The sequence below is a fragment of the Epinephelus fuscoguttatus genome, linkage group LG10 (genome assembly GCF_011397635.1).
Source record: "Epinephelus fuscoguttatus linkage group LG10, E.fuscoguttatus.final_Chr_v1".
Classification (NCBI taxonomy): domain Eukaryota; kingdom Metazoa; phylum Chordata; class Actinopteri; order Perciformes; family Serranidae; genus Epinephelus; species Epinephelus fuscoguttatus.
The window spans coordinates 36,794,845-36,821,116 of NC_064761.1; the positions used below are offsets into that span (position 1 = coordinate 36,794,845).

Sequence of the window (26,272 nt, forward strand, 5' to 3'; positions counted from 1 at the left end):
GTGAAACATTAAAGTACAAAAACTTCATATTAATTTGAATCCCCAGATAATCCATCCTCAGTGAGCAGTCACTACTTCGTGAAATGTCCCACAGGTCAAACTGGACTAAATTACTTTCAGTTTCAAAACTTCTGCTTAAAGGAAGCACAATGTGAGGAGGTCACTGTATGCAAGACACATGTATGAAACCGTGTGAGTTCGTCCATGCTTTATAGCCTTCCAGTTGAGAGTGGATCATGGCGCTCATACTGTTGTCTTTGAGTATCTCACAATAAAAACGATGCTTGACATGAACTGATGTTTGTGGTGTTTTTGGCTCAGTGAGTGACGGACTAATGGATGATGGACAAGACAGAAGATCAGCTTCATTTTTACCCCGATTTTTAAAACACAACCAACCAGAGAAGCTCATTAGTGTCTGATGTGACCATGTTAGCATGCAGAATGTAAACTCCTCTCAAGATTATAGGAAAAAAACATATTCCCAGAAACAATAAGGAAGATATGACCTTGGTATTCTCAAAGGTAGCTACATCTCTCACTGAGTGTCTTATAAATATGTATTGCATTTACTCTGAAGGGTCTCAGAGTTCTTGAGGCTGGGATGATGCCATCCAAAAAGCTTTAAAATGGAGCTGCAGCACAGTCACAAACTCACTGTGTCTGAAGGGCGAGTCTTTCACACCTATTTCAGTTACAAGTAAGTAACCACAATACTTAAAATCACTCACTCTCTGACTGGTAGCGATGAAGGGAACAAATAGACTGAACGTGTATGCTGTCAGGTGTTTTATTTACGATATACAAATTCAAATTATACATGAAAAGGAGATCATTTAGTGACTATGTGATTGCTTCCTTTGATGGGGACATCATGGAGCGGTGGTTAAAATTTGGTCATCTGCTCCTGAAATGAAATAGATGCATTTAGAGCACATCAAAGTAAGAACATGATCGCTTGCTTTAGATGCATAATGTAAATAATTGCTGACCCTTATGTTCAACACTCACCCCCATGAACCCAGGCATGTCCTGTATGATCACCATCTCGTCATTCTCCTGCTGCTGCCTCCTCCTCCTCACCCTCCAGGCGTTCCCTACAATCAGCATGGAAACCACAAACATGACTGCTGCCACAGACACTGCCAGAGCTGTGGCCATTGTGGAGTTATTAGCAGCTCCCTGCGGAGCATCTTGGTCTGCAGCCTTCATCAGACCAGCATCAGTGTGGACTGCAGGGCGGAAAAGAGGCTGCGATTCCAGCAGATGAGATATATCTGAGGACAAATAGAGAACAAGCCGGACACTTCAGAGACAGGATGATCTCAGATGAACGGTATGGTTGTGCGTGATGTTCTGTTCCTGTCCGACTCTGCACCTTCCACACTGAAGAGGAAGAAGGCGTCGTCTCCTTTGATGAAGTTTCTGCTCTTCAGTCGGTTGTGGGTGATGAAGACACTTGTTCCAGTGCCTGGGCCTCGATAGTAGTAGCTGCCGTCAGACGCAGTCACTTGAGAACCCACCTTCCTGGGATCGTCCCAGTAGTACTCGGTGCCTGCGGAGAAACAGATGAAATGTCATTCTGTGTTTGATCAACAAACCAACAGTTCATTGTATAAAGAACAAAACAAGTGGCGAGCAAGTAGCAGCGTCTGAAAAATGGAGCAAGTGCGGAAGTGCCTAAAACTGCAGTTCCTGTAACGGCCACTTGAGGCTGGCTCCAAGATCAAGTCGATCCCCATAGACCCCTTGTGATAAAATACCCAACTTTACAGCAGAAATAAACGTGTTTACAGCCCAATACAAAAACCACACTATTTCAGTGTGTAGGGGAGACTGGGGTGAGTTGAGCCACCCCTTGTTGCTCAGAAACCATAAATAAAATTGAGCATGTGACTAAATATTTAGGAGGAAGGCATCATTTTATGGAGTCTGTGAAGGTAAGAACCACATGGGTTTAGTGGTTAGAGATTTATGTCCAAAACAGCATTTTTCACTCATAAAAGTGAGTTTAGTCTATCATAAGTTTCATGGGGATTGTGTTTAGACCAACATAGATCATTTTTAATTTGTTTTATACATCAATTGTTGTATCTGTTAACTACAAAATTAGGTAGTACAGCTAGCGTGAAAGTGCACCATTTTAGCTGTGGGGGCTAATAAAGTCAGTATGGTAGCTATGGGGTAAGTTGAGCAATTTGAACAGGGGTAAATTGAGCCGTAAGTTTCTGAGAAGAGGCAAAGCTGGATATGGTAAACCAAGCTTTACTTTCAAGGAGAAAGATGAGGGATTCTTCCCAAGAAGCGATGTAATCGCAAAACTCCCCAAACCTCAGAGTCCCAGCAGTTTGTATTCCCCTGCAACCTGGACAGGTGGGATATGGATGGAAGGAGGGAGGGGGGTGGATGGAACGAGAGTAAGATGGAGCGAGGAGTTTAGAGAGGATGAAGGAGGCCCTCCTGTCAGCAAGGACACCAAACTAGGATTCACGTTTACGGATTTAGTTCAGTGTTTTCTTTCCAAAAACCAGCTGTTAAGGTTCTCTTCCTAAGCGCCCTTTAAGGCATTCTCAGGCCTATGTTAAAATGTTTTAAAGTTATATGCAATAATAATTTAAAAAACAGATTTGTACCTGTTGAATTGTGTATTATAAATAAAAATACACATGGATTTGAAGAAGCGTCTTATTTAATTCAGTACACTTTTTTTTACTTTTTTTGGACATGCTATATTATCAAAACAGTTATGTTTACACTCATTCTGTTTGTTTGTAGGGATGCACAACATCCTGAAATATATGCACATATATTAGTTAGCAACAAATCTATAATAGCCTTGATGTAGTTATCCTGAATATGAAAAGTGACTCATCTTACCCTGGTCTCCCCTATTCATGATTTTGTCGACGATTGGTCGACATCTGGCTCTCAGTGAGCATCTGTTGCCCTAGGTTTTGTGGTGTGTCCTGCACCGTTGGCCCTTGTCTGCCCTTGTCAGCCCATGTCAGCTTTTTTTGGCCGATTCAACGACTGAATGGGCAGTGGAGACAGCAGAGCCCGATGGTGAGGAAAGCAAACAACTAAAGTCAAGACAGCATGAGATTGTCAGGGCAGAGGGCAGAGACTGAACGAGCACAATCAGGCGGAGTCAACAATGCATGCTCCAGACGGGGTTGCCAAGTGGAGCAAAATATGTGAAAATTATACTGTCGTCGAATCAAATCTTGCAGCGCACACCCCACCTACAGAAACGTGTGAGAAACTCCGATTTGATTTGTATATAACTGAAATCTGGAGATAAGTCGGAGAAATGACCAATCAGGGGCACGGCAGGAGGAAGAGTTAAAAATTAGGAGAACCCACGAAAATCTGGAGCTTTGGCAGGTATGAATGTGCCTTCTGGTTTCTCTTTTTGAATGATGAATACACCGCCACCTGCTCGTATGGACAGTTATTTCCTCTCTCGCGGACACAGAATGTACAGACTGGTGGGCTGTTGGCTGTAGTCTTTGTGGTGTGTTCATGAGCAACTTTTTGGCCAAGAAAACAGGCAATGTGAGGCAACGCAACAGCAGGCCTTCATGACCACAAGTTCCTTGATGTAGCTTTGGTGTGTCTAGTCCTTGAGGAGTCTGATTTTAATTTTTTCTGGTAGGTACAATTTGTTTTAATGGTTATAAGCCGAAAATTGTCGAAACAAACGCGAATTAGCATTTGCATTATCACAGTAAACCATAGACTGCAAATGCACCGTGCTAACTGAGCTAGCAGCTAGCATTTGAGTTAGCTCCACACTTTGGGCCAAATATGGTCACTTCTGGCTCCAAAACTCTAAGATGGCGACAGCCAAAATGCCAAACTTGAGGCTTCAATAAATGGAGGGTGATGTCACAGTGGCTATGTCCGTTGTTTGGCAAGTCAAGCTTTCTACACTATATGTTTTCTCACCCTCTCTTCACCTACCATCAGAGGACATCTTGTCGGGGTCTGTGGTGACCATCCGGTGCATGTTCATGTGCTGTCTGATGTCAGACTGCTGATCCATCAGGGCCATAGTTGCCTGCTGCCATGGACACGGCCACTTGAGCTTGTGGTCGTTGGGGCCTGAGGTCAGATGGAAGTACGTTGCCATGTACCCTGGACGGTCACTTCTTCCGTTGAGGTACACACCGACCTACAGATCACAGAGCAGTGTGAAGTAACGTTCAAGTATTTTTAAAATCAAATCAGTTTACTTCATGTTATTCAAAAAAACACTGCAGCAGCAGGAACAGCAGGAATCTGTGACAGCATGAGATGGTAAAGTAAGTTAAGCATCCATAACTGTACCAAAGGTGTGTCGAGCTTTGGATTTCCTCAAGATTGAGAGAATCAAATATTACCTGGAAGGAGTAACCTGCAGGTGACAGAAAGCGAGGGCTGTACAGTTTCTCTCCTACTGGTGTGGTGGCCAGCAGGCGGGTGATGTTGCGGATGTGCCAGATGTGCTGAGGGCACTTGGTGGAGGACAGGTTAATGTCATCCAGAGAGAAACCTCCCTTCGAGGGACCCTTTCCCCTCACACCCTCAAAAACCATGCGGGCCTTCCGTGTCACGTGCAGATTGATGTTATGCAGTTCCCAGGAGCCCATGACACCTCCTGTAAAGAGAATAGACATTAAACACGAATAAATCGCTATAGTTTTTTACTTCATTTGAGCATCATTGAAATTATTCTGAATACATGAGATGTGTTTTGTTTGACATCTGTTTTGGATGCTATCAGCCCCTTAAATCACCGTTATCAGTTGTCATCAGAAGATCTGAGGCTGTGTGTCCCGACTCTACCTCCCATATTTATGTTTATTCTTAGGTGCCAACGTCTAATGGCAGCTAATTGGCCACTGGGCCAGGTCTCTCTTGTAAAAGAGATTCTCAATGTCAGTGGGACTTCCTGGTTAGATAAGGGATAAATAAAATAAATGACTAAGGGAGTAAAAGAGGACGTCAGGTGTTGTAATATAAAAAGTGACAAAGGTTTGAAAGAAATCACTAGAAGTAAACTACATCAACAAGAGTTTCTGGGTATGAGACATACTCATTTGACCCGCAATGCATTGTGTCTCTTCAGATGGCAGTGGCGCAACAGCAGAAATTACGAGCCAGGCAAAAAGCTATTAAAATATGTCACCTTACTACGTTTTCATATTTTTCCAGGTGGGAAAGAGAGTATTTTACAGAGCCCCTAAAGTCCCGAAAGGTGATTTAATTATTTTTGTTTGTTATCAACAGTTTTATTGCTGTTGTTTATTTCTTTTAAGCTTAACACATATTCAACAAGAGAAAATCAGATAAGAGGACACTGCATGAAAACAGAACAGAAAAATAAATAAATAGTAGGTGCCCCGTCTAAAGCATTATAATAGTAGTGACAGCCACTGATAACGGCTATTTATTGGGCTGATAACACTGGAAAGAGGTTGGGGTGAAAAATGAGAGGGTGCTGGTAGAATTTGGTCTTACATTTAATTATAAATGCACTGTACATCACACAATATGTAATATTTAATACATTACCTGAAATACTCTTGAAGAGTGTCAGTTTACCGCTGGGGTTGGCCTCGTCATACTCTCGCACCCAGATATTGAGAACGTCATCTTCTGCCCCGCTGTTATAGAGGAAGAACTGCAGACACTGGGCTCCAGGTTTGGGGTAAAGCCAGCGACTCTCCAGGAGTGCACGGGTACCAGGTTCAGCAAAGGCTGTGCTGAAGTGCATGAAGTAGCCTTTTGCTGAGGGCAGGAGGAAACAACAGTGAGTAATGCTGGGCCTCAGAAGTTTGTCATATTACATTTTATGGCACCGTGTTGAAGAACCTGTGTCAAGTCTTCTCCAGGTCGTACAGTCTGGACGTTCAGAGGCTCAAAGTTAATTAGCAGTAAATCTCAGAATTATGTTTCTTTATATAACATCTAATTAAAGAAACACACTCTAAACTCTTGTATCTAATAAATCATTATGTTGGTATTTATCTTAGTCACTGTTTTTACTGCCAGTCTGCACTTTGTACAGCTAAAGTCATAAATCACTTCAGGCACCCTTGTTTTAAATATCTCCAGACACTGAGCACCAAGGCCAGCTATCTACAGTATGAGGCTTGATAAGGTGATAAAGTGATTAGCCTTCTGTGATAACTGCTAACTGGACAACAACACAGATGTGTATGTGTGTAAGATAAGATTTTACTGTATATCTTTCTGCATTTTCCAGTGTTTCATTAATAAATTAGATTTTTGTGACTGCACCATTTCCCTGAAACTGAGAGACCTACATATTCTGTAACACGTTTGGTGTCTCTGGAAGCTTTCAGAGTCTTAGTTGATTTTAAAAGCAATTCGCAGGACTTTGAACCAGGGAAAGTAGAACTTGCATTTGTTATGACTGACTTTTACCTTTGCATTGTCCCATGTTGGAGAAGTCAGTCTGAGGCCCTCCACTCACAGAACTAAGTTGTTCCCACTTTGCGTTGCCGGGACCCTGAATCATCCCACAGATGTTCTGCTCCTCAAAGTCACAGCTGTCCACAAAGGTTGAAGACTTGGCTGTGGAGAGGAAACAGGTCACAGAATCATCAAGATACTTCAGTGCATGCATTCAGTCATAATTGTGTGCACTGGGGCCCATCCTAACTACTGTGTGCCACTGCTTCCATATACAGCAGCATAGCCATATTCCCAAAGAGAGGTAGGAAAAGGTGAAGGAAGAACATTTTTTTACATTCTCTGACTATAACAAGAAGAGCAAACATCTTTCCAGAGGCACGTTAGGCAGGCTAAGGGGTTTAGATGTAGCAACATCATCATGCAAAAACGTAGAGAAAAAATAACATGGAGAGCAGGAAAGTTTGCAGGAAAGTAACGTTTTGATGCCTTAAAAATACATTTCTCTTCCAAAATTCAAATGTTTGGATTTGAATACGTAAGACGCACTAAGCACTTGGGAGCTACAGAATTATATAAAAACTTAAAAAGCGAAGGAATTCAAGTATCTCGGGGTCTTGTCCACGAGTGAGGGTAGAATCGTGTAATGGATCAGCGGAGTCTGCATTGATGCCGGCGCTGCACCAAACTTTCGAAGCACAAAGCTTTCAATTTACTGGACCATCGACATCCCAACCCTCACCTATGGTCATGAGCTCTGGGTAATGACCAAAATAATGAGATCACGGATACAAGCGGCCAAATGAGTTTCCTCAGAAGGGTCACTGGGCTCAGCCTTAGAGATAGGGTAAGGCGCTCGGGCATCCAGAGGAGGCTCGGAGTAGAGCCACTGCTCCTTCACGTTGAAAAGGGGTCAACTGAGGTGGTTCAGGCATCTGATCAGGATCCTCCTGGGCCCCTCCCGTTAGAGGTGTTCCAGGCATGTCCCACTGGCAGGAGGCCCCGGGGCAGACCCAGAACACACTGGATGGACTACATGTCTCATCTGGCCTGGGAACACCTCGGGGTCCCCCAGGAGGAGCTGGAAAGCATTGCTGGTGAGAGGGGATGTCTGGAATACAACCCGGCTTTGGATAAGCCATTGAGAATCAGTGGAAATATTGGAACCACCCTTTAAGGAAAAACAATCCTGCACCCACCCAGTTTGATCGGATACCATGACTTAACGAAACAGATCTCAAAAGAGAGGTTTCAGTGTCTCATTTGAGCATCAGTCTCAATAATTGTTAGATGGAAACTTCTTATGTAAGAGCTTTAAATCAGGACACCTTTGGTCAAATATGTTATCACATTTTATTTGCCCTCCATGAAAGGAGAGATCAAAGGAGCAAGATGCTGACACGACACAGAGCTCGATCAGTCTGCTTGATAACTGAGGGGTGATATTGCAGGTAGAGAGCAAAAGTGCCACCATACACACAAGAAAATGGTTGCATCATCTCACAACAGAAGTTGAACTGGACTCAGAAGAAAACATGGAACAGAAAAGTGAGTTTTCAATGGACAAAATGACAGGTCAAGAAGACTCACTGCAGTTGTAGAGAAGGTTGAGCTTGGCGAGGTCATTAGCACTGAACCCCATCCTCTGACCAATCACATCCATGAAGTGGGGGATCTTGGTCACGATGGTGGGCTCAGAGGCGATGTTGAAGGCCGTCTTGCTGTAGTGCATTACCGAGCCGTAGTCATAGGGTACACCAAGAGCAGTGGACACTGTGTCATCGTAAGTTTTGAAGTTGTGCTCTTTACCTGAGGAAAACAATATCAGGAAGGATGGATTGCAAGCAGCTGCCCACCAAATAATCCAGTTTTTCATTAAATGTAAGAACATGAGTTTTCACTGATGGATGTTACCAGGTTCGATGCGATCCCACATGATGTCTACGTAATCGTTGCGGTCAGCTCTGGACTGCTCGTGCCAGAAGCCCAGAGCGTGCAGGAACTCATGTTCAACAGTTCCTAGACGATCACAGTTTCTACCAATGGACAGCCGCTGCTTCCCCACACGCTGGTTACCTACAGGGGAGGAGCATCTATACAGAGAGGGAGAGCAAAATGCACAGAGCTGTTTTACTAAAGACATGAAGTTGTGAGCCGTGAAACCAAAACAGAAAAGCAGTTAGTAGCCTGAGCTATTATTTGCTTATATCACAACTCAACAGGCTTATATTTGGGACAGGCTTTCAAATCCTTTCACACAAAACTGTTGCTCTGCAAAGATGGGTAATACATTCATAGAGAGGATTATTACACCACGTTATCCTGTTTAAACAATACTCACACCTTGGATTAATTTTTATGAAAGACCCCTTTGATCGATGGACCCTTACAAACTAAAGGAGTATGAATATTTTATTAATTACCTTGAGCAATTGAGGAATGGACACATATTCTGACTTTATGACAGCTTAAAAGCAAGGGAGTCACTACTTGTTCTTTTGTCATGGCGATAAATCTGAATGAATTACAGTCTTCTCTGGTATGGGGTGCCGTTTGTAAAGTGGCTCGCACTGAAATTAACAGCAACGTTTTGCCACATTTAGCTTCAAACAAAGTTTAAAAAAGTGGTGTGAATTTTTTAAGTCACTTTTTACCACATTTACAGCAATATTTGAAATATTTTAAATATACTGTCACAGTTAAATCTAAATATTAAATGTTAAACCTAAATGTTAAATATAAATCTAAATGTTAGATGTTAAATCTTAATGCTAAGTCTAAATCTAAATGTTAAATCTAAATCTAAATGTTAAATCTAAATGTCAAATGTTAAATCTAAATGTTAAATATAAATCTAAATGTTAAATCTAAATCTAGATTTAGCATTTAGATTTTACATTTAACATTCAGATTTAACTGTGACATTATATTTAACATATTTCAAATATTGCTATTAATGTGGTGAAAAGTGACAAAAAAAATTCACACCACTTTTTTAAATGTTATTTGAAGCTAAATGTGGCAAAATGTTGCTATTAATGTCAGTGTGAGCCACTTTACAAATGGCACCCCATACTCTGGTGCTCATGCTTTCAGTAAAATAAACTGAATGATTGAACTGTAGAAAATCTAACCGAGCTAACAATATGTAGCGTCTCCATATTGACAAAAGTTTAAACATTAATATTTGTATGAGTGATCTAAGCAGCTTACTAATGTTAGCTCAAGTGAGCAGTCAAAACCTGGTTTTATTCATCCAAAGAACCAGACAGGCCTTTATTTGTCTAAATGTGTAGCCACACCAGGCTAATGAAAGGGACTGGGCGTTTATTTGGGACTGGGCTTTTAACTGAAGTTTATGGTAAAAGTATTAATTAGTTAAGCTTCAAACATTTGTTTGGGACACAGTGTTTGAGTTCTCAAACGTTCTCAAACCTAAATGACAGATAAGGTCGTTTGCTAGTAACTCCCAACATGACATATATGACTGTTAATGTTTTCACTTTTACACGTGGTTAATGTGCAAACAGTCGCACTAACTTGGTAATGTTAAGGCAACAAAACTAGTCCCGCCCTACTATGCTGTGATTGGCTAGTACTAACCCTAATCATGACCTCTTTGCCCTCAACCTATACTGCCTCCAACCTTGACACAATGATGTAATGAGCACTACACTCTTGGGTAAAAAAAAGTTGTGTGTTTGAATTAGCACTGACATCTCAACAACACATTTTACTGCTCACCCGCTCCCTTTGTACACAGAGATGTAGTTCTCCTCTCCTTTCCATGGTGTGAAGTCAATGCAGGTCTTCAGTCTGTACTGGTCAAACGCCTTCAGGATCACTCCCTTTGCATTCATCTCTGAAGTGCAACACAAAAAACAGATGAAAAAGCCTCCTGAATTGGTGCATGTCCATAATAGCATGGTCGGCAGTGTGAGTTTGAGTGTTACCCAGATTGTCCTCTAGGTAGTAAGGGATGGTGGTCGGCCAGCGATACTTGTCTCCTAAGATGGAGTTTCTGCTGGGTGTCTGATGGGAATGAAGAGAACAACAGGTTGACAATCAGGGTGGATAAAGGAAAGAGAGAACACAAGCTTGAAGCTCACAGATTCACTTAAATTGCTAGCTTTCCTTGACTGCCATGTAAATCTGATTTCTTTCAAGCCAATGAGGTCTTACTGGGAGACTTCTTGATCCATGGTGAACCTCCCAGATGATGTTAGACGAGCCCTGACTCTGAACACCTTTAAGTCAAAGATGAGAGCGTTCCTTTTTCACACTGCCTACTCCACCCTGTAATGACTGCAAACTTAATTTTAAACTCTATTTTGAGTAATTTAATATCTTTTTTTATCTTTGCACCTCATGTCAGCACTTTTGCTATTTTAAATTGTGTTTTTTATTTAATTGTAAATGATTTGGTGATTAATTTTACCTCTTTCATCTTTTTTTCTCTTTTCTCGTAAATCTGTATCATTTGTTATGTTTTATATTTTATTGCTCTGTAAAGCACACTGCATTGCCCTTCTGTATGAAATGTGCTATACATATGGGGCTCTCATCTCCCGCATAAAATTAAATGCATGCATGAATTTTTTGTTTTATGTTCTTTTCTTTTGTCATGTTTGATTTTGTTGTTTGACATATGATGTTAAAAGGATCATTTTTCAATGGTATATAATGTTTATCTGTCCAATGTTCTGTTATATTTGAAATACAATCAATTAAAAAAAATAAATATTATTTATAATGTTTAAGAATATTTAAATATATTTAAATATCAAATAAATATATTTAATAATATAATATATAATTAAATAAATAAATGTCAAGGTTTGCAAAAGTTATATTTTTCTAGCGATATTATTATTATTACACAAATTATCTGAACTGTTTGAGAAAAGAAAATACCTGTTTTATGCTCAATTATCCACATAAGCACGCAATATTAACTGAATCAAAATTAATGATAGGACTAGGTAATTTCTGAGGATCATCTGTGACTGTATAGAGGTATAATATCAGGTGTGCACCGATTTTTCTGTGCTCCAAATGTCCTCTGTACTCTGTACGCCTGAATATACAGATCACTGAGAGTAGCAGCAGTTTTTGGTGTCTGTGCACACTAGCTTACTTCGTACATCTCGATATCTCCCTCCACCAGGTCCAGCCCAGCCGCTGCAAAGGGAAATTATATCAATTCATGAACATGCTCAGAGACACAGAGACAGATTATACAACAAAGCAAAACAAAAATAATATCTCTACAAACCTTTGTTGATGTCAAACATGTCCCAGTCATGACCATCATCGACGTCAGTCTCTGTGGATGTAGAATCAATAACATGCAGCTCAAAAATTGGAATACAGGATGTATAAAAGTATTTTATTAACATAATTAGTAGAGTACTAGTGCAACTAGCACTGCTCCCTGCACCACAGACCTGAAAAATGTTTACTTTGATATTGTCACATATATTTTCAGCTTATTTATATTAGATTTAAATTCTGAAATTCTGCATTTTTTGTCTACCTTTTGACTGTCACTAACTTGAAAAACATCCTGATATGTGACTCACCTATATCACCTGTTAGCTTAGCCGCTGCCTGGTACACACATTAGAAAATAAAATCGTAATCAATGTCATTGCAACGTCACTGTTTTGCACTGGAAATATGATATGGATGTTGAAGTCACATAAAATGCAGAGGCTCACATTTACCAGTCCCAGGCCAAACAACAGAACAATCCACCTGAGGTCCATGGCTCCAGCTGCACACACACTCGACCTGCCTCAGCCCAGCTGTGTCTGAAAAAATGTCTTTACTTAGTTTTTGTACAGAAGAAGAAACACTGCAGAGCATGCAACATTCACATGATCTGATTTTTACAACTGGGGTTGAGGGAGATTACATAGCTGTCAAATTAATTATTAATTTAATAGTCATGATTAGCTTATCTAAGCCTTGTAGCCACACTAATAAACATATACTGGTGCAGGAGGTTTTCAAAGTTCAAACAAGCAGTGCGCATAGACACAGACACACAGACAAGACCTTACCTGACAGTCCAATCTGGTCATATTGGCAGTTTTACTCAAGTGGCAAAAATAAAGCCAATGTGGAAGTGCCAAAAACTGCAGTTCCTCAATCGGCCACTTGAGGCTGAATCCAAAAGTGAGTCAATCCCTGCCTACTGTACTGACTTATTGCTAGTGGCGTAAGGTAGCTACCACGGGCCCTAGACTAGTGCATGCTAGTTACTAGTTACAATGTGCACACACCACGGGCAACTGTTTATAAAAAAGCCAAAGGAATCTAATTTACGGAGCTTTGCTTTTCTTACAACTAAAAGACACAACTGCTCGCCATACATGCAGACGCGCTCAGCTTGACAGTCTTGACAGATTCTGCGCCTAAACTAGCGTCTGTATCGTATCGCTAGTCATATGATCAAATAGAGACTTGACATCAGACAACATGAACATACATGTTACCAACAATCATCATTGCATATCTGTATATGACAAAAATATAAAAGGAATTAAATATAAAAGGAATTAAAGTGAATAATTTTTAATATATATAGTGATTTAATTTTTTTCATAAGTTTTGTTATAGATTGCTGCAGACTGTTTTACAAATAAAGTAAAAAAGAGAAGAAAGAAGAAAAAAGGAAATCATGACAGAAAGGGTATGCGTTTTTGACGGCATATAGCCTATAGTAAATGGCGCCATTTTTAATTTAATGTGAGTTCTTCTTTTAACACAGGTGGAGTTCAGAAAAGTTACCAACTGTTGCTTTAAGTTTTTAAGTTTTTTCATAGTAAATATAGTTTATGCGATATGTATACAATCATTTTTTTTATTTTTTTTTTTTAAGTTTGAAAATGTTTCACTCTACGGAAGTATATTGCTGCCAAATCAATGAAAAAAAGTAATGGATCAGTGTTACATTATAACATAAAAAGTTTATTGTTCTAACAAGAAGTTTTTCACGTTATAGCAATATAGTTTCATGTTAAAACGTGAAGAGCATGAAAAGTTTCATGTTATGATAACACATGGCTTGTTGGTCTAGGGGTATGATTCTTGCTTCGGGTGCGAGAGGTCCCAGGTTCAAATCCCGGACGAGCCCATATTTCAGGGGAGGCAGTACCTCTTGGGTTGTTCAAGTCCACACCAAATATCAAGCATGGACTGGTAGCTAGAGAGGTGTCAGTTCACCTTCTGGGCACTGCTGAGGGTGCCTGACCAATAGAGCCCCCTCACTTTCACATCTCTCCACTTAGTGCATGTATAGGTCCTGTTTTCAGCAAGAGTGGAAAAATTGAATTTCCCCTCAGGGATTAATAAAGTATATAAACAAACAATATACTCTCATCACGTTATAACAATATAGTTTCATGTTAAAATGTGATAACTTATACTGATTGATTACAAGATAAGTTCTCATGTTTTCACGTGAAAATGTATTGTAACAATGTAAAAAAAACTTCTTGTTAGAACAATATACTTTTCACATTATAACGTAATACTGACCCTTTTTTTTCCCTGGTGTGGCAGCAATATGTTTTTTTTATGTTTTTACGTTTCTGGCTATGGTAACTGGTGTAACTTTGGTGATTTTTATGTTGTGGCATGTTTTGTTTTCTTCAAACCAGTTTTATTTTTTTTTTGTTTAAACTATAAGTTCTTCCCCAGTGTAAAAAAAAAACAAAAAACTGACATGCCTCCCACTTTTTGCACCACCCATCCCGCTCATAAGTAACGACCAGTCCCTGAATACATGGTTTTAATGTTTTCCCTGCTGGTGTTTCACCTCCAGTCCTGTAGGGGGCGATAATGCGCCTCCAAGCGGGCTGTCCAACCGCCGGTAAATCAAAATAAGCAGAAGGAGAAATATATTTTGAAAAAGTGATTTCAGCTAGTTACAGATAAGAGACGTTAAGAGTTAACGTAGAGATGTTAACTTTGAGTTACATTTGGGTCTATTTTAATTTTTTGTTTTCGTGTTGACGTTGTTATAGTTACAGTTAAGTTAAAATAACACAGATGAGTGTTGATAAGTTTCAGTTAGCCTCAAGTTAGCCAGCTAGCTTCAGTTAGCCTACTCTGCTAGCTAATGTCTGTTAGACGGGCTCTGGTGGACTGTGTTGTGTTGTCTCTGCAAGATGCCTGTGTGTTTTATCCGTGCTGCAAAGGCTGCTTTTCAAGGATTGATGCTGAAGGACAGGACACGACGAGGTAAAAAAGATTATTCCAATACTTTTCTGTGGCTAATTAAAGTTGTTCAGGTTAACTGACATGAACAGCTTAACTTTATTATGTGCTACTGGCAAGTTTATTTGGAAGTAGGTAACTATATAAAGTCTTTAACTTTTCTGTGTGTGCTTAAAATAGAAAACGAATTGATTTCTGCAATGCAAATAACACTCCTGTCTTCTCTGTCTTCTCCACCTCAGATGCAGATGTGTTAAGTGTGGTTACAGCTGTCTGAGGGAACAGGTTGACTACAGGTATCGTCTCTCATTGAGGGTGACCCGGGACAGATGCATATTTGGAGTGACAGTGTTTGGGACCTGTTTGAACCAATTCTTTGGCATTCATGCAAGTGGTTTACAGAGGTGAGCAGAGGACATCATCTTTCCAGCAACTCCAGATTTCTGTAATTTATTACTCTGTCAACTTTAATCACTCTTGTATTCATATTAAAGGAGCAGTGTGTAGGATTCAGTGGCATCTAGTGGTGTGGATTGCAGACTACAACCAGCTGAAACTGCTCATGTGTGCTAGGTGTAAACTCCAGGGGCAGTATTCACAAAGCTTCTCAGTAGTGACAAGATTCTGAGTAACTTTTTAGAGTTGTGACGTTTTCTCAGAATTTCCCCTTAAAGTTAAGACTATGTCCTTGAAAAGATAAAATGTATTCACAGAGCATCTTTTACCTTAAAAGGTGAAAAACTGTCAGGAGCAGGGAGGAGGACTTTTGAGAGGCTTCAGAGTTTCAGAGGTGGAAATGGTGGAAACACAAAGAGGTCAGAGAAATATTCTTCAAACACTGGTTGGCAGTGAGTAAATTAAATGCTACAGATTAGATCATGCAGGAATAATATTTGTAGCCGATACACACACATTACCTACCCAGTGTAATTATGCTATAACGCCAGAAATAAAGTGATCACAACACCATGATATTCGAAAAACCGTAAAACACAACAGTGCAGCAGTGATGACTTGTTTTAACCCTCCATCAGCAGAATGATCACAGTAACAGTGACAACACTTTCACAGTCAGCAGTTCATTTCATTTCCACTGGGTGTCCTCACACCTTACAGGCTCACTAAAGGGTGTATCTGTGTCACCTATCAACCACACCTCCTCATTAAGGTACAAGCTTCTGTCCCTTCCTCGCTCAGAGTTGCTTTGAGAACTTTCCTAAATCACTCGGACTATCCGGAGAGTTATCTGCAGAGGTCTCTTCCTCTCCAAAACAAAAAGGCCTGTTAATGTAAACCAGTAAAACTCCCTATTTAGATATAAATGGGTCATTCTAAGGTAACAAAAACACAACAATTCTTATTTTCAAGTAATTATACATTACAGAAAACACACTTATTATATTTTATTCCACTTCTGCCAATATATCCCCATAAATTCTACGCACTGGACCTTTAAGTATGAGCATCATTTTTGTCTTCGGTAGGATTGAATATGATACTTGTTGTAGCATTATCAACCACAAAAATCAAAATTCTCTCAGGTTTTCAGGGAATTTAAAGATATCTTAAACATGCCATGTATCTGAAGCATCACATCATTCTCTGTGTTGAACATTTAGACTGCATTTTTAACATCGTACAGACACAAGTCTAATTTAAGTGACCTCTTCAGTTACTATCTGACATTAGCTTTGTACAAGTTTCAGTGTGGATTGCTCACTTGTAGATACTTCCTGTTCCACATGCAGCAAACTCTTGGGTTTGGTGGGAGTATATGTTGCAGAGGTTCCCCTGGGCATTTTCTTTTTCACATCTTGTAGTTGTTAGATGATGGTAAACAACAGACACAGCCTCTGCAGTGTGAAACAGCACCTCTGCTCTTTTTTACCCGAATGTTTTAATTTAGGAAAGTGTTTTAACGTATTAGTTCTTGAAGTTTTTAGTGTCAGGTGACGTGATGTAACTCTACTATAAAACACTGGTGTGGATTTCTGTTGTGTCCGTCATGTTGTAGGCTGGTGGAGAACACGGACGGAGCATCAGACAGATCCACATTGTTGGTGAAGGCTGTCAAGGACTGTTTCATTGGCAGACGTTTCATCTTCGGTATAAAGGTATAAGTGCGATTGGGTGTTGCTCTATTTAGTGCATATGTTGGAGGATAAATAGCAAAGAATTGCAGTAAACAAATGGCTAACCAGCTTTGAGATCATTTAGAAACAGCGTCACCATTTCATAGTTTGACCACCAGAGAGGTCTGACAGGTTCATTCTTCAAGTGTAAAACATCCCATTTAGTATCTTGGTCACACCTCTTTAAAAAGAGAGTAATGCTGTGTCTTAAATCAGATACTTCTGTTCGTACATCCAAATGTAGTACACTGCAAACACTATGTACTAAATGTAGTTTTGTCTCAAATCAAGCATGGCTGTTGTGCACTTAAAATAATGATCATGAAATTTGGATAGATCATATAGTTACGTCATAACACATGTAACATCAATACCTGATAATATAATGTGCCGCTGTTAGCTAGCTAGTGAGCTAATGTGCAATGCTTTGGTGTTCACAGCGGTAGTTTGCTGCCATTTCATGAGTAGGACTGGCACGCTTAGTCGACTAATCGATGACTAATTGACTATTAAAATAATCGGTGACTATTTTAGTAGTTGACTAATCGGTTTGAGTCATTTTTCATAGAAAAGTACTATAAAAGTACCCCAAAATACTCTTATTGCAGCTTCTTACGTTCAGATATTGGCAGCTTTACACACTCTCCCATGACAGTGAACTAAAACCCTTTGGCGTGAGTACAAAACAAGACATTAGATTACATAATTTTGGGGGTTTGGGCAAGACACACCGACATTTTACAACATTTTAGCACATTTTTCGATGAAATGATTAGTCGACTAATCGAAGAAATAATCGACAGATTAGTCGACAATGAAAATAATCGTTAGTGGCAGCCCTATTCATGAGTTTGAAATTTGTTTGTGGTCCTGCCCCTTCCACTACGAAGGCAGTTAGGTGACCATTAAGGGTGAGAAGTATCCTGACCATTTTGGGTGCACCATGTTGGTACTCATAGTGCACTGCATTTTGTCATGACAGTTTCACTCTAACCATTGATAATCCAAAGTCCGTCCATCCCCTCAGGTTAAGAGTCTGGGTGTCATCCTGGACAGTACACTAACATCAATAATGTTACTCAGTCTGCATACATTAGTCGTCTTCGCCCATCACTTACACCTCAGAGTGCTGCTATCCTCCCTCATTCTTTGGTTACATCTCGTATTGATTTTTGCAATTCTGTCCTCTTTGGTCTCCCTCTCAAGTGTCTTCATAAACTCCAGTTGGTCCTGAATTCAGCCGCCCGTATCATTACCAGAACTCCCTCCATAGATCATATCACTCCTGTTCTCCAGCAGCTTCACTGGCTTCCTGTGAAATATTGCATCAATTTCAAAAGATTCTGCTTCTCACCTTTAAGGCCGTTCATAATCAAGCCCTCTCTTACCTGTCTGAACTCTTCTATATCTACACACCCTCCTTTACTCTTCTGCACTCCAGCTCACATCAGCTTTCAGCCATTCTGCCCCCCACCTTTGAAACTCTCTCCCCCACAATATTCGCAATATTGACTCCCTTTTCACTTTTAAATCCCGTCTGAAAACACACCTTTTAAACTGGCATATTCGGTCTGATTTATCGTTGACACACATATTACTGATGATGATTTTATCAATTTTATACCTAGTAATTATGATTTTGTATAGTCATTTGATTAACTTTTATTTTATATTACTGTATTGTTTGACTTTATGATCTATGGATACAATGCTACTTGTTTTTTTGTTTTTTTTTTTTTACTGTGTCATTTGAGGTGTCTTTGAGTGTTCTGAAAGGCACCTATAAATAAAATGCATTAGTATTATTCTCAGTGTGAACGCACTCATGCAGTCAAAATAACAAGTATGATAGAGTATCTTTTTTTAGGCACAGCATAAGAGTCTACAGCCATGCTAACAGCTCCGTAAAGCTCCCCTCCAGTTTAAATCATGGACACAAGGTGTTGCTCTTCATTACGGGCATTTATGAACACAAACATGCCACAAAACATGCTGTGAGAATTAAAATAAATACACAAAATCATAACACAACTAAAGCTTGCATACTCCATAAATTTCACAGCCATAAACAGTTAAACCTGCAGAAAATGAACTTCAGCGTTTACTGAAATAGGGTGGGATACTACATCTCTGTTATGTGAACAAGCATTTAACTGTTACAGACCCCATCAGCGTAAACAGTAGGCACAATGCAGAAACAGATAACTTAAGTTTTCATACCTCATTTGTTGCGTTAAGATCAGAAACCTCTATGCGTTAAGTGTCTTCACAGCTCGGTAGTCATAGTGTATGTTCATGCAGCAAAGTGACTTTACTCATCATCCATAGCACCCGGCAGGTATAGAGTGCAGCTTTGAATAAAGACACAAAGACCAGAACACCATGCAAACACAAAGTATAGGTTCTGCTAAACAGGTCTTTCCAGATACATATATCCTTACATTATTCTTACTTAGCATTCTTACTTCCTACTTATTCTTAATATTATATTTACCTTATATTCTTACTTCTTACTTATGTCCTTAATTATACTCATGTTAATTAACAAAAAATATTCTTTAATTCAACGTTAATTAATGAACTAAATGGTGTAACTGACTCTGATTGCAGCTGCAGGTGCTCTGAGCAAAATGCTAAAGTTGGCATGTTAACATTCTGATGTATAGCAGATACAATGTTTATCATCCAAGTTTAGCATATTACATTAGTATGAATTTATTAATTAGCACATAAAACAGTACAGCTGAGGCTGATGGAAATGTCATCAGTTTTGCTGGTAGGTATTCTGGCATTAGAAGAAAAAATAGTTTTGACCTGATGATGGCAAAATAGGAATGGTTAAAGGACCGACAAAGTGATTACATTTCATTCTCAGTGGAACACAGACTTCTGTACCAAATTCCGTGGCAATCGATCCAACAGCTGTCGAGACATTTCACAATAAAACTCAAACTTTTTGGTGGCAGTAAAGGAAAAGTCACCAAAGGCATTAGAGTTCATCTTTTGGACACCACAGGTGCTTGTACAAAATATTTTGCCAATCCATCCAGTAGATGGTAGGACATGTCACAGGATAAGTTAAAACTTTTTTTTTTTTTTTTTAATTTATTTATTTGATTAGGACAATGTACATTAATCAACATATCAGCAAAAAGCATCAATATAAATATGCCGGAGTTAGCACAGTTGCTAAATTTCATCCGTTGTCCCAAGGCAGGTATAAAAAACATAGAGACAATACACCATGACAAATGGATAAAACATGTAGAAATCTTACACAAAAATAAGTCCTGATTCACATAAAGGTTAAAAGTCCATACACAAAATAGAAAAGACGAGGAGGTTACCCATGAGAGCAGGTCTGGTTTATTTTCAACCACTGTTTAAGGGTCTTTTTAAAGGTGGTGTAATTGTCCCAATTTCTAACATGAGCTGGCAGTGTGTTCCAAGACTGTGTTCCTCTGATGGAAACCAGCATTTGGCCAAATTTAGTCCTGTGCCGTTGTACATCATAGTCTCCTCTCGTCAGTGCTCTGGTGTTTACTCTGGAAGATTTTTTCTTTATGAAGTTAAAACTTTGACTTGTTGGTGGCACGACAATCTTGGTGGATACTTCTTGCTCTCAACCATCCCTGGTCTTTTCTGTGTCCTTCAGGTATCCGAAACAGAAAGTGCACCTTGGTTAGGAGGACCTGTTTCCAATGGCTTCAGCAGTAAGGAAGCAGTCCACTTTATTGCCAGTCAGATGCTTCTTCCCAAAGCTACCGGCCTGGGCGGCTGCACGGTGGTCAGTTATTATCGGATCCTTCTTCAGAAAGCTGCAGAATATGAGCAGGAATTAACTGCCAGACCCCCAGCAACAACCCTGCTGCTGATTCCTCGCCATTTTCCAGCCAGCAGCTTCAATAATGCCACACTTTCTGCCTCAGGTCTTCTTTCCCAGTCACTTCAAAGGTAACGGCTTTCAGAAGCTACTGGTGACAGTCGCTTTCTGTCTGATAATTGTTAGTATTTTATAAATGTGTAAGGGAACACAGAAGTTCAGTACAGTTCGGTGCAAGATCGGTGCAGCAATAAAAAAAACTCAAAGGCATAAGGGTATATTTCTTTTCATGTATTTTTAAAAGGCAATAGGGCCAAAGCCAAAATCCTGCTGCTGGGGACTTAAGTCGATTTTTTTTTTTCCACTGGCAACTTTGGTACACCATTTATTCTAAAAGATAAGGAACAGCTCAAAGACTTCTGTGTTACAGTAAACAAACACTTTCCCAAAAGATAACAACAGGCTGTGAAACTAAAAATCATCTCTTATGATATGAACTGAAAATACAAATAAATAGAATAATAAAAAATACAACTTGTGCATTAGAAGGATTGTTACAATTACTTCCACCGTGGCTATATTTAAATATTCAGAGCACCCAAACATCTGTCATCCTGGTGAACGGTGAATCTGGGTGATGCCGTCGAATGTGCGTTAGCATGTTGAATGTGTTACCATTTACATCCTCTAAAACGATGGAGCAACTGTAACACACCATCTTAGTTTTATTTTAGGGTTCATGCAGATCCTTAAAGCCAAAGATTCGTGGCGAGATGAGCAGGAACAGGCAACTACTCACAATGCACTGTTCTACAATGTTCTAAAAACCTCCCGGTTCACACCAATGCAACTAGATGAGATGGTGTGTCATCTCTATGCAACAACTCTCTGTACTTAGGTTCTGATTTGCAGCTTTCCAGACTTATTTTGTGGCTGAAAATAACTTGTAGCTTCTTAAAATATGAATGAGGATAGTGATAGTGAGATACTGGCTACAGTTGCATTTGTAGTAATGAGATGCGGAAATTAAATGGCATTTAATTTGTTTTATGGCCATTACATTACATTTATTTAATTGTTCACTCTTGTGACATGTCTTGACAGTTGCTTTCGATTTGTATCCTAGTTCACAGAACCAAGATGGCTCCCTTGCTCCCACTCCTCCATGGGAACAGTCACTAGGACTAGTAACTTCATCAGCAGAGCAGGAGGATGACCGCAGCACCCAGGACAGCGGAAATGAGAACAGCAGACAAACACCAGATCATGCACAGAGAGGCTGCTCGCAGAACCCTAAAGTCACAGAGGAGAGAGCGCTGTCAGCTCTTCTTTCTTTAGAGTGCAGCTCTTCCAGTGGTCCGTCATTTGCCAAATACCCGTTATCATGTGTTGAGAAACCTGTTGGAAACACCCCCATCCTGAAGACTTGGTTCAGTCCTCCTCCACCTGGCCACAATACCTCCAAGGATTTATCTACCAAAACATTTTTGTCAGACTCCCTGGCTTGGGAAGATTTGCCTTTCTCTGAGAGTCTTTCAGAGTTTTTGTGTGAGGAAAACAAAGACTTCAACAAACAAACTGAGCTACATCAAAATGTGCAAAATCAAAAAGAGACATCAAAAAACAACCTGGAAATCAATTCACAAGACAAGAGCGTATCACATAAATCTGTTTGTCAAAGTGATCCGCAGATAACAGACAGCCATTCACAGATATTACAGGATATCACCCACACACCTGCACCGAGTGGAGGAGACAGAGATCGTTTATCTGACCAGGTATATAAGGACCCTCTTGGATGTGCAAGCACAAGTCAAGCCAGAAACGTTTGTTTCCATGAGGGTAATCAGGAGTATAAGAAAGAACATTCTCTCTCTTTTGAAAATGAAGAGGAAGAGGAGCTCGAAGGGGACACCTATAATTGTTCGGCAGACTTATTCGGTAGCTCACTCGTAATCGATGTGAGCACAAACAAGCTCAACACACATGCAGAAACTGACCGGACAACCACAGAAGCTCGCCCGCCGCTTCCCGAACCAAGAAAAAAGCACATGAGGAGTGAAAAGGCGACACATTTAACACCTGACGAAGTGACTCTGAAAAGTAAAAAATGCATTAACAGACGCAGTTTAATTCCAACAGACACACAAGATCTTGACTTCATCCCTGCCTCTCAGTCCACCCCCATTGTAAAAGTAGGTGTTGTGACAGGCTCACACAGAACCTTGACATTAGCTGAAGTCAGTCCACAACCTGACAGTCAAGATTCTGGTGCCTTTAACAGACGTCTGCCTGAATTGGACAGTAAAAAGAGCACTACCTTTTCTCTGTGTAAATTAAACTGTGTCAGTGCTAACCAGCTGGCCCAGAGTGTCAGAGAGTCTACCAAAGAAAACTCTGCGTGGAGTTTGACACCAAGCCGACACAGATTTACCCCAAAAAGGAGGTTCTGGAAACCACACAAGCATAAAGACCATCCGAGAGTCCACATAGGGGCTCCAGGGTCAACCGGAAGGATCCACCACAAATGGGACTCAAGTGATTGTGATGCGACTGTCTATGATTGTGAAGACAATGAAGTAATTGTTCCTCCAACTCCTACTGCTGAAAGACAACTGAGTGCAAAGCTCAGAAGAAAAAGGTGGACTGGTAACAGCAGCAGTAACTTTGGTTGTTGTTGGGAAGGGCAGCAGGGAGATGGAGTTAACTGTAAAAGAACTCTTTTGGATCAAACTCTTTCATCATCACAGAAAGGTCTGGCACAAACAGGAAATTGTGACAGTGAGAAGGTTGATGAGGGGAGTCTGGATGGGTCTAATTGTTACCCCCTTAATGATGAGAATGAGGCATGTGATTGGTCTAGAGATCTATTCTCTGATTCGGTCTGAGAGTTTCAGGCCAGCAAGCTATGATAGACCAGTGGTTCTAAAACAGGGGTCCCTAAGAGTTTCAAGGGTCCCCAGAAAAATGGGGAATAGTATTTTTCAGTATTTAATTTGTTATAGAAGTGAGCCCAATCTGAGTAATCGTCATAAAGCTGAAAACACACTGGTACCCCTGCATCATGTGCCGCCCCTAGCACACACTGGACGTGTTGCACTGTAGCTTGTCAACAGACGACCACGCAAAGTTGTTACTACTTTTACTGAAAGATCTGTACTTCCTCCACCTCTGCATTAGCTTATAATCATGTATGGAGAGCGCCTAATTAAACTTGATTTCTCACCTGAAGAGCCAACCTCCAGGGCTATGACTTGCCAATAGCTTTTTGGTCATTGCCTTTATAATGACAGGATTATCATCATCATCTTTCTCATACATGAGACACAGCAACAGCAACAAAGTTCTTTTTATACATCAATGGTGAAGAGAGGAGTCGAGCTGCTACGGGAGCTGGTATGTACAAGAGAACAAGTGGGGGAAAAATGCATTTAATTCCAGGGTGGGCAAGGCTCATCCAGGAGCATCAACACGCGTCTAGCTGCTACCAGTGTGGGGTTGTACTTTGAAAATAATAGGGACGTATTTTTTGACGTGCAGCATTCTCTGCTAGTGTGTTTTAGCTTTAAGAGCAACTTTTCTGATCACAGGTCTCACTTCCTTCACGGTTATCTCCTTAAAGGGAAATTTCAGTTTATTTCAACCTGTCTCCTATCGTCCTAAATGTGTTTCAAGTGACTAGCCTAGATACAGCCGGGGCGCATAGTAGTGTCAGACCTGTTAAAACGTAAGTGAACAGACATAGTTCAAGTTCAAAGTTAGTCCACTAAACAAGCTTTTTTTTCCCACAAAGACCGCCTCATATCGTTAGGATAAATGTCAGAGAACATATAGAAAACGACATGTAAACGTGTTGTCTTACCTTACCGGTGTGCTGCCATGTTTGTTTACCATTTAGCTCTGCTTTCCAAAACGCGGCAGAAATATCGCGAGAACAAGCAGCAATCTCATACCGTGCCTGAAATCTGGCGAGCTCTAGATAAAGCCCAGCTGGATACTACTTCAGGTGGAGGTGTCTTGTCCTCGGTCACATCCAGACCTTGAAAATAAGGCTGCAACCAGTCCCATTCCTTGCAACAGAGGCATTCCTCTTCTGTGGGCACTGGGGCACAGCATTCACAGGTACACCACCAATCTCCAGAGCTACGCAGCCTTGCAGCAGCCATTCCTCCTCTCTCGTCCTCTACCTGTTGTGCCTCTCTCTCTCCTCCTCCGTTCTTCAATTTCACGAAGCTCTTCGTCAGTGTATTCTGGCTCAAATAAATAAGGGCGGCCATCAAACTCTGCAAAATCAAATTCCTCCTCCACAAAGTCGAAGTCTGGCAAAAAGTCAGTCATTATTCTATAAATCTTTCGTAAAATAAATGAATGAACTTTTCAGGCTACTGTCCGGTTCTGCCTTCCAGCTGTTGCTGCTTGTTCTCGCGAGATTTCAGGCACAGTATGAAATCGCTGCTTGTTCTCGTGATATTTCGGCCATGCTTTGGAAAGCAGAGCTAGATGGTAAACAAACACGGCAGCACACCGGTAAGGTACAATTTAGACTTATCAGTTATCAATCAATTAACCTGCATGTCTTTGGACTGTGGGAGGAAGCTGGAGTACCTGGAGAAAACCCACGCTGACTCAGGGAGAACATGCAAACTTTGCACAGAAGGTCTCCCCTGCCCTGGATTCGAACCCCCCACCCTGGCCTCTTGCTGTAAGGTACATACATACATACATATATGTATGTATGTATGTATCTGCCAATATATTCCCCTGAATCCTGCACACTGGACCTTTAAATACTGAAGGCAGGAGAAAGACCGTTGAGAGGCACTACAGGAGAGGAGCCACCTCATCTTCCGTTATTTGCACTTTATGTTTAAAAATGTGATAATTGGTGGGTTTAGCTGCCTTGGGCAAACTCATCACTAAAAGTTTGTAAAATCAAGCATACAGCCATTAGATTTCCATTGACAAACATTTGCAGTAGGTTTTAATGTTTGTCAAAATGAGTCAAGCTCCTCTGCGCAAAAATTCCCATTTCCAGTGTTACAGATAATTAAACCTACCACGTAGCCTTAAACCATCTTTTTACTTTGCACTTGTACTTACCTACTGGCAAAATGTAGATGAACCTAACTCGCATGAATTGAAGTGTCTGATACCTGTAGACACAGAGTAAAATAGGTGCATTAAAGATCTCAGCACTAAAGTTTTGTAAAAATGGAACTGGGTTAAGAAAGTAACAGCTGGAGCTTCGTACTGTATGTGCTGGCGATGCAGGGTCACCTGGATTGGCATTATGCCAGTCTCTTTGGTCGATCTTTTCTATCTGAAGTGCCATGTGTACATTTGTACAGAGATATCGAGAGCTGAAGGGTATTTTTCAGCCTGGATCCTATTTTCCCATGTGTGTGTGTCTAAGTGACTGATGGGAACAATGTTTTTTTAAGTTGGTCCAGTGTTGTAATCAATGTAATCAAATGGGGCATGCTCACACCATTCCTTTACGTCCAATGAAAGTGTTTGTTTTTGCCACTGACGGGCACAGATTGTTATTACGAGTGTCTGACAAGATTATTGAAAGGATCCCTACAGAGATAGACGTTCTTGTGAAGGAGTAAATACCTTTTTGTTTATCTGAAAAAGCCCCTAAATCACCAAACCCACCAGACTCCACTTA

The 26,272-nt window shown here is 40.4% G+C and overlaps 2 protein-coding genes across 3 annotated transcripts; one reads left to right on the top strand and one right to left on the bottom strand.

The window, feature by feature from the left end:
* Positions 1–776: 776 nt before the first annotated feature.
* mep1ba (meprin A subunit beta a) lies at positions 777–12,288 on the bottom strand. Its single transcript, XM_049587023.1, has 15 exons — positions 12,141–12,288; positions 12,003–12,030; positions 11,696–11,746; positions 11,558–11,601; positions 10,374–10,452; positions 10,165–10,282; positions 8,335–8,513; positions 8,011–8,229; positions 6,433–6,582; positions 5,557–5,772; positions 4,383–4,639; positions 3,964–4,174; positions 1,379–1,555; positions 1,012–1,277; positions 777–907 (listed from the first exon to the last, which is right to left on the bottom strand). The coding sequence occupies exons 1-15, from the start codon at positions 12,186–12,188 to the stop codon at positions 887–889; spliced, it is 2,064 nt and encodes a 687-aa protein (XP_049442980.1). The 5' UTR covers positions 12,189–12,288; the 3' UTR covers positions 777–886.
* Positions 12,289–14,309: 2,021 nt separating this feature from the next.
* On the top strand, positions 14,310–25,725 carry ddias (DNA damage-induced apoptosis suppressor). 2 transcript variants are annotated; one of them, XM_049587013.1, is made up of 5 exons: positions 14,310–14,670; positions 14,889–15,050; positions 16,661–16,760; positions 20,434–20,732; positions 21,728–25,725. In XM_049587013.1, the coding sequence occupies exons 1-5, from the start codon at positions 14,549–14,551 to the stop codon at positions 23,487–23,489; spliced, it is 2,445 nt and encodes an 814-aa protein (XP_049442970.1). In that variant the 5' UTR covers positions 14,310–14,548; the 3' UTR covers positions 23,490–25,725. The 2 variants fall into 2 exon arrangements, with proteins under 2 accessions (XP_049442970.1, XP_049442972.1); XM_049587015.1 differs by lacking the exon at positions 14,310–14,670 and adding an exon at positions 15,380–15,461 and having other exon boundaries at positions 14,903–15,050.
* Positions 25,726–26,272: the final 547 nt, after the last annotated feature.

Excerpts from the sequence above, each read along its gene's own strand:
- mep1ba (XM_049587023.1), bottom strand. The coding sequence starts at position 12,188 with ATGGACCTCAGGTGGATTGTTCTGTTGTTTGGCCTGGGACTGGTAAAT. Across the intron at positions 10,283-10,373 it reads CTACCTAGAGGACAATCTGG|AGATGAATGCAAAGGGAGTG; the intron begins GTAACACTCAAA and ends GTTGCACTTCAG. Across the intron at positions 5,773-6,432 it reads CAACATGGGACAATGCAAAG|CAAAAGGCTACTTCATGCAC; the intron begins GTAAAAGTCAGT and ends TCCTGCCCTCAG.
- ddias (XM_049587013.1), top strand. The coding sequence starts at position 14,549 with ATGTCTGTTAGACGGGCTCTGGTGGACTGTGTTGTGTTGTCTCTGCAA. Across the intron at positions 14,671-14,888 it reads GAAGGACAGGACACGACGAG|ATGCAGATGTGTTAAGTGTG; the intron begins GTAAAAAAGATT and ends TCTCCACCTCAG. Across the intron at positions 16,761-20,433 it reads GTTTCATCTTCGGTATAAAG|GTATCCGAAACAGAAAGTGC; the intron begins GTATAAGTGCGA and ends TGTGTCCTTCAG.